Below are 15,029 nucleotides of genomic sequence, written 5' to 3' on the forward strand. Positions count from 1 at the left end.
ACACAAAGAAAATTGGAAAAATGTGGATTTCAATGCATTTAAAAGAAAAGCTTCCTAGTGATTAAAGGAAGAAAATAGTTCTCTAAAGATTGATTGCAAAGTCTTTATAAATATTTCAAGTATGTAAGGGGTCAGGTAAATTTTTGTTGCAAAAGGAAAATAATATAAATGTGAGAGTGTTGTTTATTAGGGATGTAACAATATTATTGAATTTGTGTTATCGCAATAGCAAAATTGTCAAAATTATCGCGGTCACATGACTGTATAAAATGATTGGTCTTCCAGACCTAGAAAAAATAATAGACATCTGGTGCAATTATTTTATTTTATAAAAGGGACTTTTAGGTTATTTGACCCATCTCGTACTATAACTCGATTAGAGGATAAATTAGAGGATTAGAGGATAAAGAAAAGAGGATGCTTGTGGCACATTTCCAAGTCATCATTTGTCATTGTAAATGTTGCAATAAATATCCTATACACTTATAGGATATATAAGCTTATATACTTTATACCGAGATAGATAATCGCACAGTGGGAATTTTATATTGTTACGTCCCTATTGTTTATCAATTGTGCATGCTTTATGTTGTCATCAATTGGTAAAAGATTCAATAATTTACAAATTTTGTATAATGCTAAACAGATCAACATTAAATTTTAAAGTTTATGTTTCATAAAATATGGACAGTGCCCCTAAACATGAAAATTCTGTCATCGTTAACTCACCCTCAGGTTGTTTCAGACATGTATACATTTCTTTGTTCCGATGAACACAGTTACCAAATTTCAGTCCTAGGACATCATCCACTATCATATAAGAAAAAAAATATTGTATTTGTTTTTGTTTTGTTGAACACAAATATTTTGCAGAATTTAGGAAAACAAACCGTTCTGGTGCACATTTGACTCAACTGTTCCTACTGTGCTAGTCAATTATGTCCGGGAACTGAAAATTACTAACATTCTTCCAAATCCCGCTCTTTGCGTTCATCTGAACAAATAACATTTTTACAGGTATGAAATAACATGAGGGTGAGGAAATGATGACAGAATTTTCATTTACAGGTGATATATCCCTTTTATTTGGTTTAAGATTACAGTATGTTGGTAAAAAATTATTACAATACAGATTTTTCCTTGAATTCTTCAAATGTAGGCTAAGTATTTTCAGCTGTGCTCATTCCATAAACTACCCTTATTTTCTTAAGGTTAAACGTAGCATTCTCGTATGTTTAGTGTGTCATGGATATTTTGAAAGTATATATAGATGTGTTTTAGCCATGGCAAATGTAGGTTTGGATTTGTTTGAAATTTGATTTTGAAAGTAAATTATATTTTATGTCTTTCTAAATTTTCTAAATTATTATTTTTCCGAAAAAATTCAGACACACTTTTGCAATCCAAACGATGAACCATAGGATGATGATGATTGTTAGATGATCTTATTTACTGGGGTAATTCTTTATTTTAACGACATGTTATAATCTGAATGTACATGCCAAAGAACAGTGATTACCTTCAATGTTGTCACAGTTTGCGATGTCAAAATGTTTTGTCAATGGGGTGTGAAACCGGTTTACATAATCTCAAAGTGCATTTTGAACCATGCTGATCCCTGCAACTGTTGTTTTGTGTGTAAAACAAATAGTCTTCTAAACTAAATGAAGTGCCTTCAAAATTAAAGAGATTCGAAATGACTTTGGTGTCCACTGCAACTTTAACTAGCCAAGAACCGGCAACTGACATGTAAAGCATTGGTTTGTTTTTAGGTGCAGTGTTAGCAAAGATATTATTTACCACAATAATGCACTGGGATAATCAAAATAAAGTACATTAAAATAAGAATAGCAAAATTGAAATAACAGAAAAAAAGAGTCAATTAATTTAAGTCAGAATATCAAATTACCAAATGCTTGCAAATACCATCAGACGGTTAACTTTCGCTCATTGAAAGCACTTGGTGTATGAGAGAGAGAGGAGTAATTCATGTAGAACTGACTCAATGATATACAGAGGTGATATTGATTTAATCACATTCCTCCATTTGCCTCTTTTATTTTTCCATTAAGTGTCAATAGAATATGTTTAGGCATCATAGATATACACATTAGTAACACTGGATAATGATAAACATGCTTTTCTGCGTGTATGCTTGCATGAATAGGCCTGTGTGTGTCTGAGAGAGGGGATGGTCTTGAAAAACTCTTGAGAGATTGTGGACAGGGTAAAACTCAGGCCATTATTCCCTGGTTGCATTGTGAATACGTTTCACTGCATGTCTGGAGAGCATGAGAGAATGCATAATGGCAGAAGGCCTATCACCATGGTGACAGGATGTCACGGTGCAATGTTATTCGGTATGAGAAACCAAGTGAGAGAGGAACAGATACATAAACAGCCGAGAAGCATCGTCCCAGACTAAAACAAATAATTCTAGAAGTTGATGTCAACACTGCAGTTATTAAAATAAAAAACAGGAAACTATAATTTACTTCCTCTCATGTCATTTCAAACCTGATTTCCTGACTGGAACACAAAAGGAGAAATCCCAGCTGTTTGATATACAATAAAAGTGAATGGTGACCAAGGCCAATCTCCTTTTGTGCCCCACAGAAGAAAGTCAAACAAGACTGAAATGTCACAAGGATGAGTAAATGACAGAATTTTCATTTATGCGTGCAATTACACATTTAACAAAGACTACAAATTTAAGAGTGAGAGACTAATTGTATGAGGCACAGCCTCGATCCGTGTAGAGGAAGGAGCATACAAAATTGGGACAAGAAAACCCATAAGAGACACTAAAAAGAGCTTGTAGATAGGAGAGCATCCCATTAACATCATAACACTTTCAAAATGAATGAATTAAAAGCATGGGTTTGACAGATACATTCATTAAAGCCTTTTTCATATAATAAAAACAACCATTGACCTTTGTGTCATAAACTAAACTGACACCCAACACTTCATCACCACACCAACACCAAACAAACAGTCACCCAGAAGGTGAATGGCACCTTTAAAAAGACTCACAGTGAATATGGAGTAACACATACACCTGTGTGGAAACAAATGTTTTATGGCTAAATAAATGAATGAGTTATTTTGACCAAAATGTTTCATCCACTCACACGAGATGAAGAATCTAAGTTGTATTATTTTACATAAGGTGGGTCATCTTTCTTAAAATCACATGATCTCCCAGTTGCTAATCGCTCTATTTTTGTAAACTCATTATATTTAACAATTTTGGTTGCAGATTGAATCGTGGAAGACGAATTTGTCCCCTAAATTGGGCTAAATTGAAGACGTTTGCCTTTGCTTGATGCTACATTCAGGCAATGTATGAAAACTATTTTATTTTTTATTTGTATGGCTAATTCGTTGTGTTCCTTACTTAACTGAATTCTGAGTATAATCATAAAAAAGTCTGAGGCCCAATAAATAAAATACAGTAGTATACCTTAGTATTTACTATAGGTAACCGTGGTATACTTGTAGTATGTTAATTGCTATTGAGAATGTGAAGCTACATCACGACGTGTTGAATGTTGCGCCATCTTGGGAGGACCGCTGCTAGTACGTTTAATGCAGTGTTTTGTTTTTCTTGTTTGATTAGGAAATATAACTGTTGTAGGTAGGTCTTGCTATGTTAAAAACTGCAATAGCATTAAGCAGAGTCGTTCAAGAAACGCCCCTTGTTCTTTTACTTTCAATTTCTCCATACATCAAACAAAACAAGCAATGGTACATATCAAAACAATAATAGCCGTGGAGTATGATCCTCCCAAGATGGCGGCGCCACTGCAACATGCAACATAAGGCGTGACCTCAGCTTGACATCCTCTATACTACTGTACACTTCAGTATAACTAAAGTGAACTGATAAATTGTGGATAATACTGTAGTATTCTTTACAGAGTACAAAAAATGAGATCATTTCATTTCATGCAGTGTGTAATGTTTCCGTGTTTGAAAGTAAGCACTCTGCCAAGTTGTAAATCCGAACGGGAATGATGAATCGCGGAACGAATCATTTGAGACTCAGTCAAGGAAAGAATAACTGCCTATTATTACAAAATAATAATGTTTTTACACCTTCTATGTACATAAACTTGTTTTTCGACACCCCATAAAGCAAAGTATGACCTTAAAGATCTCTAGTTATGTACTCTTAAATTTTAGTGCAAGGTACAAAAACATTATATATTATACATACAGTATAATACAGTAGGAACAGAATAATACATTAGGAACAGTACTACAGTTCACTACTTAATACAAAAAAATAATGTGGGTGCTTAACTGTAAACGGTGAATTTTTTGCTCCTTAATTTTTTTGGGGCAAGTCAATCGGCATTATAACTCATTTAAAAAAATTTTTTTAACTTGTAAATCGCTTTGGATAAAAGCATCTGCTAAATGAATAAATGTCGATGTCAATGTCGTAATGTCGATTTTAACCAGTGATGGATTGCTATAATTTATAAAATTATAATTAAAGTTAAAATTGCTTACCTTTTTTTAAAGAGTTGAAGTTAGAGATTTAAAGTAGTAAGTTGATTGTAAAAAATGTAGCCTAAAATGTTTAAGTACAATGTATAAATATGAGAGTTTGAAAAACATTAGCACAGAGTTTTACTTCTTAGTGAAGGGCTACGATTTTGGCTTTGGTCAATTTTACCATACCACACAGGTGTAAATGTAATCCATAGTGAGGTGTAACCCAGTTAGGACATGTTCTGAAGAAGGAGCAGTCTCATCCATCTCATCTGTGTAACAAGCAATGGAATTTAAAGCTCCTGCAAGGATTTAATATAGTGATTCGGTCTAATATGCATCAACGTCTCCACAAACGGTCAACGTGAAAAAAAAGTGAGCTTGTGTAGCGGATGCATTGTCGGACAGGTTTTTGGGAAGCACGTGATAGGAAGACTGCTCTGAGCACTCTTGTTACCGTGACAACTGAGTAACCTGTATCCATGGCAACCTGGTAAGAAGAACTGGAGCTGTCTCATTCCTAGTCCTCGGCACAGTGGCGCCGCCCCACATCCCTGCTGGCTGTCAGTCACATATCAGCACATTCTGGGATTGGGTGACAACCCCATCCATCACCGATCAAAGGAGTCCAGGATTGGCTGAGAGTACAGTCAATCACACAGTACATTTCACATAGTGGAGCTCATTGCAACATTCTTAGCGGTGTAATTAACCAGAAAGTTGTTCAACTTTATACATAAATGCTTCTCCAAGTGTGTAGTTTTTCTGATGGAAAAGCTTATCTGCAACGTAAAACTTTATATTTTAGGGCTCTGGCACTTATGTCCATCTCCACAGGGCCAATGATTTGTTCGTTTTGTAATTGATGATCAAATCGAGTGCATAAATGTGGTTTCCGTTGCATGTGTGTGGCCCTTTGGCAACCCCTTGGATGTCTCTTGTCACTGGTTTTCAGGATTGACCCTGTCCTGAAAGATATAGAGGTTGTTAGTGGCTGCAATGGCAATGATGTTTTCCGCCGGGTGCCAGGCCATGTGCAGAATCTTTTTAGAGAAGTCCAGACTGTCCACGCCCACATCGCCACGGCGACGCCGGCCCCCGGTGTAAACGCGGCGGGTCCGCAGCACGGCTCGCGGTTTGCTGCTCTCGCGCCATGCCTCGAGGGTCACGCCGCGACCCGTCTCACGATCAAACATCCGGAAAAAACTGTTATACGCTCCTGTCATGATTACACTTGGAGGGGATATGATGAGAGACAGCAAAGCATGATGGGTAATGTTTAAGTAACAGAATCAGTGCGGGGAGGTTTAAAGTGGAACAAAATAAAGAGATTATGATATGAATGAATGGAAATGAAGAACGTAATAATAAAGAATGGAGGTAAGGAGAAAGGAATTAGGAAGAATAAGGAAATACAGGAAATATATCTATATTGGATCAAATATAGTAATGCAATAAAGCCTACCTGTCTGTGCTGTTCCATACACACTCAAACTTGTCAAAAATGCAGTCGTTTTCATACAGCGAACACAGTTTACTCCTCAAGTACTCATGAACCTGAAACACACAAAAAAATCCTTACATTCTCTTTGTTCTTTGTTTTCTATAGTTTCAATGTAAGGCCAATAGCAGCACATAGAAATGGTCCGGTTAAAAGGGTGTATCATCCATCAACCAACTAATTCCTGCCTGCTCAGATATCCCCAGCAGTGAACTGAACAAACAAAGCTTTTGCCATTATCATCGTATCACTACTGGGAAAATGTTTAAAGGGGACGTGCAACACTGTTTCAAGCATTCTGACTTCTGTACAATGTTAAACGTGCTGTCTTCTCATGCTTGACATGGTCAACTTGTCAAAAAACAATGTTTTTTTCGAACATGAAAAACTGCTACGTAACAACTTTTCTTAGTGTCTTATTGGGCAACTCTCCCGGAAACGCAGGCCCACGGCAAGGCAAAAGAAATAGCCCGCCCACACGACAACCGACCAGCGATTTTTGCTTGTTCACGCGATAAGTGAAACTGAGTCATATGAGTCATATGCCTTTTGTAGGCAATGGGTGTGCACCCGCTTTAGTTTCAACCCCCCTCCCCGGATGCTTCATATGTTTTCGGAAATAATCGTACAGACTTATCTGTCTTTTATAAATATGATCAAACCAAAGACTTGGATATTTCAAGGGTTTGATACTATTCAGTAAGTACTCAAGATTAACATGAGATTTGCAGAAACTGTCTTAGTTACAGCCACTTTAATTTGTATTTATAAACCAAGCATTTTTGCAATTGATTCATTGTCCTGCTGTTACAGACAAAAAAAATCTTCTTTGCATCTCTTTTAATGTAATCTGTGTGGTTCATTTTTTGGGAAAGTTTTGATAGTAAAACCGTAAATCATTACGTAGCTAAGAGTGGTGTTCATATTATGCAAATACACTGCAGTTCTGTTCCAAATAAAAACAAGAAAAAGGCGTAAAGACTGCATAAAAAAAACACCAAACAAAATTCAAAACATATCTAAAAAATGATCAATGTTAATGTATTCTTATTACACATTAAACCAACCTGGTATGTCTCCACCGGGCCCTTCTCCATGTTGAGGTCCCAAACCTTGACTGTCAAGTAGTCTCTAGTAAGCAGATATCGTCCACTGTGGCTGAACTTAACGTCAGAAACCGACGAGATGATCTCAGAGAAGAAAGAGCGATTGCCTGGGTCCTCTGGTTCCTCAAAGACTTCCAGAAAGAGGAAAAAGATACAATTCAAACTGAATCCATCTTCACTTTAAATAATTTTAGTGGGAAGCTTTTAACACAAAAGGAACAGTTTACCCAAGAATGAAAGTTCTGTCATCATTTATTCATCATCACGTTGTTCCAAATCTGTATAAGAATCTTTGTTCACATGAACACAAAAGAAGATATTTTGAAGAATGTAGGACAGCAAACTGTCAATAACTGTTTGGTTACAAGCATTCTTCCAAATATCTTATTCGATGTTCATCAAAACAAAGACATTAATACAGATTTGAAATAACTCTAGAGTGAGTAAATTCATTTTTATGGTACTGTCCATGTAAGGACGATGGTTTTGAAAGGATGAAGCTCCATTACTTAGCCCTGCAGTTACACAGTACATTCTACTGTACGCTGTCGCTTTCCATGAGCAGGCATTTTGTGTCTATCCGGCTCTGCTGGGAACCGTTTCAATGGCTCCGCAGTTAATGATGGCAATAAAAGCCTTCAACACTGCGGTGTTTTAATGTAGCTATAAGAGTAAATCTTGCTACAAGTGCTAATTTCTCCAGCAGCTAGCGCAGCTGTTCTTCATAATTGTTATCAACTACATTGCTAACCAAGAAACTTAGAGCAGGTTCTTCTGAATAAGTTGAGTATATTGCTCCAAACATAAGACTTCAAGGGAGTAAGGAAACCCAAGATGTTTGAAAACTTTGTGTGAGCCTCAGATTTTTTTATTCAATTATCCTCATGCTGATCAAAACCTATCATCTTTTTATTCATACATGTCTGCAACTCCATAAGAGAGAGACTTTTTCCAAAATGTTTCTTGGGCGGTGTACTGTACCTTAAGGGATAGTTCACCCCAAAAGTAAACATTCTCTCATCATTTACTCACCCTCATGTCATTATAAACCTGTACGTTCTGCAGAACACGAGACATTTAGAAGATCGTTAGTAACCAAACAACTTTGGCCCCATTGACTTCAATTGTATGAACACAAAACCACGAAGACTTCCTATCACGTTAAATATGTTTTTTGTATTTCCACAGAAGAAACAGCCATTCACAGGTTTTAGACCCCATGAGGGTAAATAAATGATAACAGAATTTTTATTTGGGGTGAACTATCCCTTTAAGATTTCCATCACAAATGTGGCATTCTAAATGTGGCAAGCCTATCCTCATTTATTACAATTTAAGTTACCATTATTACATAAACCAGCTTTAAATTTCACTGTTAAATATTAATAACAAAACATTCCAACAAAATCCTGGTTTTATAAAGGTGCATGCTTACTTTTCGAGTGCTTGTCACAGAGAGCCGACTCTCTCATGTCACAGAGGCGTAGCGTGCCTTTACTGCTGCTGTACACAAACATATGGCAGTGATGCGGGTGGAATTCTGCCGCTGTTATCACCTCTGTCAGGTCCTCCATATTGGCTGGCTTAATGTCCACAATGTCTGAGAAGGGAGGTGGTCAAGAGAACTTTCATGTACTCTACCATTCAAACACTATTTCCAACACCCACAAACAACAGTAAACACATCAAAACTATGACAAAACACAAAAGGAACTATGCGCCTTATAAATTGAACGAGAGTAATATTGTTCCCTATTGACTTCCATTGTATGGACACCAAACCTTTTGAGACATTTCTCAAAATATCTTCTATATTTCCCACAGAAGAAATGTACAGGTTTTGAACAACGTGAGGGTTGCTCTCACCTACAACATATGGCTAAATAAAAAACAAAGAGGGTTGAATATTATTGATAGTTTAATATATTGATAGTCATATGTCAAAATATCCTGGTTTTACGCAACAACATGTTTAAAGAGTGATTTGCCACTCTGCTCATGCAGAAACAGACATCACAGGATTTCCAATTGCAAGCACATACAGACAATGGTAGCTTATTATGCATGTATCATTGGCTCCCTCAAAGGTATAAAGGCGTACCGTTGATTATTATTCTGTTCACACGCACATCCACTTTCACTATGCACTACATGCAGGCACACACAACCGCTATTCCTCCTGAAGGTAGCTATTATGTGTTTTAAGGGAAAGTGTTTCCTTGGTGAATTATTGAAATGTTTTCCGTAGATATTACATTTCTAGGTCAGCGCCCTGTTCAATAGAGTAGCGGCTACGTAGTCTGAAACAAAAACGCTGCATCCTTAGTCTAGTAACAACAACCCAGTTTAGTAACAATTTTATTCTAAAATCACACCAGAATCACATTTATAGCTATGTGCAAGTTATTTTTAATATATAGTCCACATAGCTTAACCTGTAATCTACGGAGTTGACAGTAAATATGAATACGCCAATAAAAGCATCATGATACGTATCTTCATCTATTTCTCTGTGTGTGTGTGTGTGTGTGCGCGAGAATAGAGCACATGAAGGATACTGAAGCTGCGGTCCGTGATGTCCAGATGCCACATGTTGATCCTGAGATCATCAGCTGACAGATATGTCTCACCATCGCTGTTGACTGAGATGGAGTTGACATGGTAGGTGTGGCCGTTGGCAAAGATTCTGCGGGGCCGCACTTCGACCATCAAGTCAGTGGGTTTTAGTACAGGTACCTTGAAGGAAACCGATTATTGCATCTTCTGTTTTGAGGACATGAGCTGACATACTTTTAATAAGTCAGTGACTCATGCAAATGCTAAATCAAACCCGTAACACGTCCTGCACTGTATTGATCAACCTATCATCAGCTGTGGAAATACCCGTAATGAGGTCACGGTGGAGATGTCCTTTATTCGTCCTTCTTCATCCTTGAGATTGTATCCCTCTGGCCTTTTGTCTCTCTCGCTCACCTTCCATAGCTTTATCGTTTTATCTGTTGAAGTTATTATAAGAACAATATCAATTTCATTATATTATTACACTTTCTATAACAAAACATGACTGATCATATTGCTCTACCATTCTTGATATTGCAAAGCATTTTTAGGACACTATTAATAATGCATTACGTTTCGGCTTCATTTGTAGATTATGGTCGTTTTTTATTTCATAGAAATTCAACCCCACTATTTTAGGTTAGAATTTGATATTTATAGCACAGTATAATCAAAACTTCAATCTATGATTAAAATTATTTCATATACGCTTTTTAAGCATTGGGTTATTTGGACAAATATAAGATTGGTTTAAACCACAGGTGGGGTGCTAAAGGTTACCATTGGTTGAGAGGAGAAAGTGGGCAGCGTTTTGCTGTGGCAGCCATCGGATCTTGTTGATCTTCTCTTCGATTTCCAAACTCTTCAGATAGTCGAAGTCTGGTTCGTGACTCTGGAACGTACTGTAGACGTTATACTCGCCTGATTCGCACAGCTCCTCAGATTCACCTTTAGGCTGTATTATGGAATTAGACATACACTTTCAAAAATTCTTCAACACATAATTCATATTTTCTGTGTTGAACTGCTGCATGTGTACGACAAGTTTCATTATCAAAGGTACAACACCTAAGCAAACGTTATCTAGTTAACAGTACTAATATTAGTGATGTATACAAATATAACATTACGTACTCCCTTACAGAAGAAGAACATACAATATATGACTTGTCTATAAATGTTTAATGTTTTTATAGTTAGCAGAAACTATTTTGCTCGTTCTAAATGTGCTTCGAAAGCAGATCTCATTTTTTTGTGACTGGTTCTCTTCAATTCTACACCAGAGGTCTCATAACAACAATCTGTTCTGTCATAGAAGACAAATACTGTAGTTCAATTCACAGCCCAGATAAAGAGTGATCTGTAAACCAGATGGCACTATATGAAGCTCAATTTAAATAAGTCATTTAAATCAGATTCATTTGAATTCAGTCATGGAGCTCTTTGGGCAATGGAAAATAAAACCCCTTCATGCATATTCAGTGGTATAGGACTACAAATATTTTTTGCAGCTTAGCATTTTTATAATTCATTATGACCTTTGATCTTCCCCCCAACCTGCAACCACCAAGTCAACTTTTTCACAATCGAATTCATCCTCATGCATATCATCCCTTCTGCATATTAAAACAATGCATCAATCTATATCAACCTAGTGCTCTTCACATCCTGACCTACCTCTGTCTCTCTCTGAAAGATGACCACTCTCCCCCCCTTATCCCCCGTAGCCAACAGATCCCCCGTCTGGTTAAACTCCACAGTAGAAATGACATCAGCTAGAGGGAGTGATAGAAACAGAGGTTAACCTTTAATAAATACGAATAATTAATCATAAAGAATATCTATTTATACAGATATTATTATATTATTTAAACTACAGTTCTAGTGAGTTATCAAAAATGTTTGTACTAAAATTATTAAAAACAATTTCTAAATGATGAAAAATAAATATACAGTTTATTATTATCACTCTCTCTATAATATTATAAAGACCTTAAAAAAACAGCAAATATAAGTTTTCCAATTCTGTAAACACAGACATTCTGCTTCGAAAATAATGTTTTTCTTTATTGTGTTTCTGTCATATTACTCTCCATAATTTATGGGTTTTAAACAACTGCAGATGACAGGACAGCACATTTTATTTTCCACGTTCAGAACTCCTGTTTACACATTTCAAGAATTGTAAAAACTGTGTTAAGAATGACTGCAATCCTGGACCGAAATGCTTATAACACATTGTATAACAGTCTTGCGTGAAAATCCCAGGCAAAAATTATTTTACGCTACAAATATACTAAAGTAATAGCGGTGCACGAGCATGTGCTAGCCTAGCACTGCAAATACTATCGCACAACTGTAGGCCAACACTTTTAGTCAAGAGCCCTAAAACTTGATTAACAACAAACGCTTCTGCCAACAAGATGACGACACCTAATAAAAATAGCCTGGCCTGCTCTTGATAAAACATTGTGTAATGTCATAACTGTAAGCATTCAAAAGACGTACAGACAATATCCCGACAGAAACGTGCAAATTGTGCAATAAGAAATTAAAATATATGCCAACACACTTTATATTAAAAACAGTATTTGAAATAGAAGCATTTACCAATTAATGGGTGGCTTCCTCTAAAGCTTTATCATTCGAATTTGCATGTGTTTAACTGAATAATGCATCCTGTAACCCAATAACAGGTGTGTAATGGGAGAAGGTGACCAAAGTCTGATGAGTCAGCTGAAATACAAGACTACTGTAGAGCTGTTGAGACCAAGGTTACATTCAGGCCTTAAGAGAGGTGAACAAAATCAAATTATTTGTGTACGTGTGGCAGATCCGTTTTCCCCGTGTGACTGACCGTGTCTAGGTGTGTGTGCACTTACCTTCGGTGACATAGTCTCGGAGGAAGCTGTGATTGATTTTGGGGCTCTCGCCGTCCTCACCCATCTGAAGTGGTGGAGTGCGTAAGCGCGCCCGTCTGGAGCAGAGCCGTCCAATCCGTGCTGTCCCACCCCCCCGGTGCTTTGCCCATGCTGCTGCGGCCTAGCAGTATGGCCTGCCGCACGGCATCCTGGGATACTGTCCACCTTTGTCAGGAGGAAGAGAAGCTGCAAGGGATGTGGATCCGAAGGACGGAGAGGGCAAGGGAAGAAAGAATGACAGCTGGGGTGTAAAACCAGTCTCCCACGTTGGAGCGTGTGCTCAGTCAGTTGGAGAGAAGGACCGTGTCATGCACGCACTCATGCATGGACACACGCTCCGGCACGCGTCCTCACGGCCTGATGCTCAGCCAACACTGCCTGGCAACAAGAAACGCAGAGGGAAAAAAGAGGAAGGCCCTCGGATATAGGTGTATGCGAGTTATCCGTAGATCCGTTGTGCTGCAGTAAGTCCGAGACGGCTGATGCTCCTTGGGTGCGGTAGTCCTTGAAGGAGAGCAAAGGGTAGATGAGGAGTGAGACAGGTTGTCTTCCACAGGAGAGATAAGGAGCAAGATGGGAAGAGGAGAGGCCTGATTCAAACTCACGGCTTCACAGTGTGTCCTCTCCCTTCTGCTGCAGTGTGACGGAGTATGTGTGTGTATGCGTGCTTGCGTGTGAGGGGAAAGGAGAGAGAAAAAGAGAGAGATGAAATAGAGGGGGGAGGGAGAGAAAGAGGGAGAGAGAGAGAGAGAGGATGCCACTAGCCTGTCTTTCTCGACTAGCGCTGCTGCCGAGCATCTGCACAGCATCACAATGTCATAGAAACCTCCTCCCTGCTAGGCCAATCACAGCTCTTCTACCTCCGGTGGCCCCTCCCACTGCAGGTGACAAGAGAAATGAGCCTGGATAATAGAGTACATGAGAAAATCAGACAGATGGAGGCAAAAGAATGAAGGAAGCAACTGAATCAACTGAGAACCGGGACTGTGGATCAATATGTCAGCAAGCGAGAGAACATCTTAAATGGGGAGAATAATAGAAAATACAATAAAAGAGATGATTTAGAGGTTAACATTAGAGACGTGCATGGATGTGAGAAGAGATTTGATTGAATAAAAGAGGCTGGAGAGAAAATGGAAGAGATGAAAGGTATGAAAAATGTTATGAAATGTTGTTGCGTTGCTCCCCCTAGCGTTTGTAGATATTAATGCACAGTTACAGGGCAAAACCTGTCTGTTTAAAAACATTCTTCCAAATATCTTTCTCTGTGTTTATCAGAACAAAGAAATGTATACAGATTTGGAACAACTCGAATGTGAGTACATGTGGACAGAATTGTATTTAAAAAAAAATCCGGAGTAAAAAGGACAAAAATCCCATAAACAGAAAAATAGAGAACACAGCACGTACAAAATATTTAATATATATTGTCCAACATAATACACAATTCAAAAATATCTTGCAGTGCACACGCATGCATGTTTGAACCCTCTTATATGATTCAGAAATGTCATCTCTAATTTGTTTTTCAAGATAAAATGTCATAAAGAAATCTGAGAAGTTTTTAAGCACTTACCCTTCAATCTGGTTAAGCCATTCACGTGTTTGCATGCAGAGCTTTGCTCTCGCGATGCTTTGAAGTCACACGAAGTCGACGCATCGCTTGCTTTTAGCGATTGCGTTAATGCAACTGTGTTAACCTATGTCAAGGTTAAAAGAATGAACCAGTGGTGAGTTTCAAACATGTCGGTATTTTTTACCTCATAACTTTAGATTCAAGATTGCAAATTTACTCAATTTCGCAGCTCGAACCAATTTGTATTTAGCGTTGATATAATTTCCAAGATGGCGACTACTAGTAAACAAAAAATTGGTGGATTAAAATATGAAAATAACACCATTTTGATAAACGTAACGTTACACTTATATTGTGATGTGTAATATCTTCTGCATATGGTCTAAGAAATCATATACAATTCAATATATCAAAAGAAAAGAACACAAACGACTATAAAATCATAAGTAGGCCTACTTTGGATGAGTTTAATGCCATGCGTCTGTATTTTATATTGCATGAAAGTGCCAGTAGAGGCCGCAAATATCAAGTATATTTTTCATTTTCTAGTCAAACCTTGAAGTGCTGTTCAACATCAAAATAAAACCGAAAAGATAAAAGAGGTATATCCAGTGGGGTAAAGTATTGGAGTATGTTTAATAAGTTACTGTACTAAAGTATCGTTTTGACTACTTTGTAGTACTGAGTATTAACGATATTAGCAACTTTTACTCTACTTGACTACATTTTTGAACAAGTATATGTACTCTTTTCTCTACTACATTTCCAATGACTAATGCAATTACACAATACATTTGGCATGGCACCTATCTTTTTATGCAGCGGTCCATTTTTGCTACAGAAGTATTAATATTGCCATTTAC

General features: G+C 37.5%; 1 protein-coding gene across 2 annotated transcripts; it reads right to left on the reverse strand.

Moving 5' to 3' along the window:
• Positions 1–55: 55 nt before the first annotated feature.
• On the reverse strand, positions 56–14,652 carry ppp2r2ca (protein phosphatase 2, regulatory subunit B, gamma a). Of its 2 annotated transcripts, none has more exons than XM_056766018.1 (11): positions 14,623–14,652; positions 14,167–14,290; positions 12,552–13,492; positions 11,347–11,444; positions 10,450–10,624; positions 9,994–10,106; positions 9,669–9,846; positions 8,546–8,710; positions 7,072–7,241; positions 5,969–6,060; positions 56–5,736 (listed from the first exon to the last, which is right to left on the reverse strand). In XM_056766018.1, the coding sequence occupies exons 3-11, from the start codon at positions 12,613–12,615 to the stop codon at positions 5,445–5,447; spliced, it is 1,347 nt and encodes a 448-aa protein (XP_056621996.1). In that variant the 5' UTR covers positions 12,616–13,492; positions 14,167–14,290; positions 14,623–14,652; the 3' UTR covers positions 56–5,444. The 2 variants fall into 2 exon arrangements, with proteins under 2 accessions (XP_056621996.1, XP_056621989.1); XM_056766011.1 differs by lacking the exon at positions 14,623–14,652 and adding an exon at positions 14,384–14,441.
• Between the last annotated feature and the right edge of the window lie 377 nt (positions 14,653–15,029).

The sequence above is a fragment of the Triplophysa dalaica genome, chromosome 2, assembly GCF_015846415.1.
Source record: "Triplophysa dalaica isolate WHDGS20190420 chromosome 2, ASM1584641v1, whole genome shotgun sequence".
NCBI classification, from domain to species: Eukaryota; Metazoa; Chordata; class Actinopteri; order Cypriniformes; family Nemacheilidae; genus Triplophysa; species Triplophysa dalaica.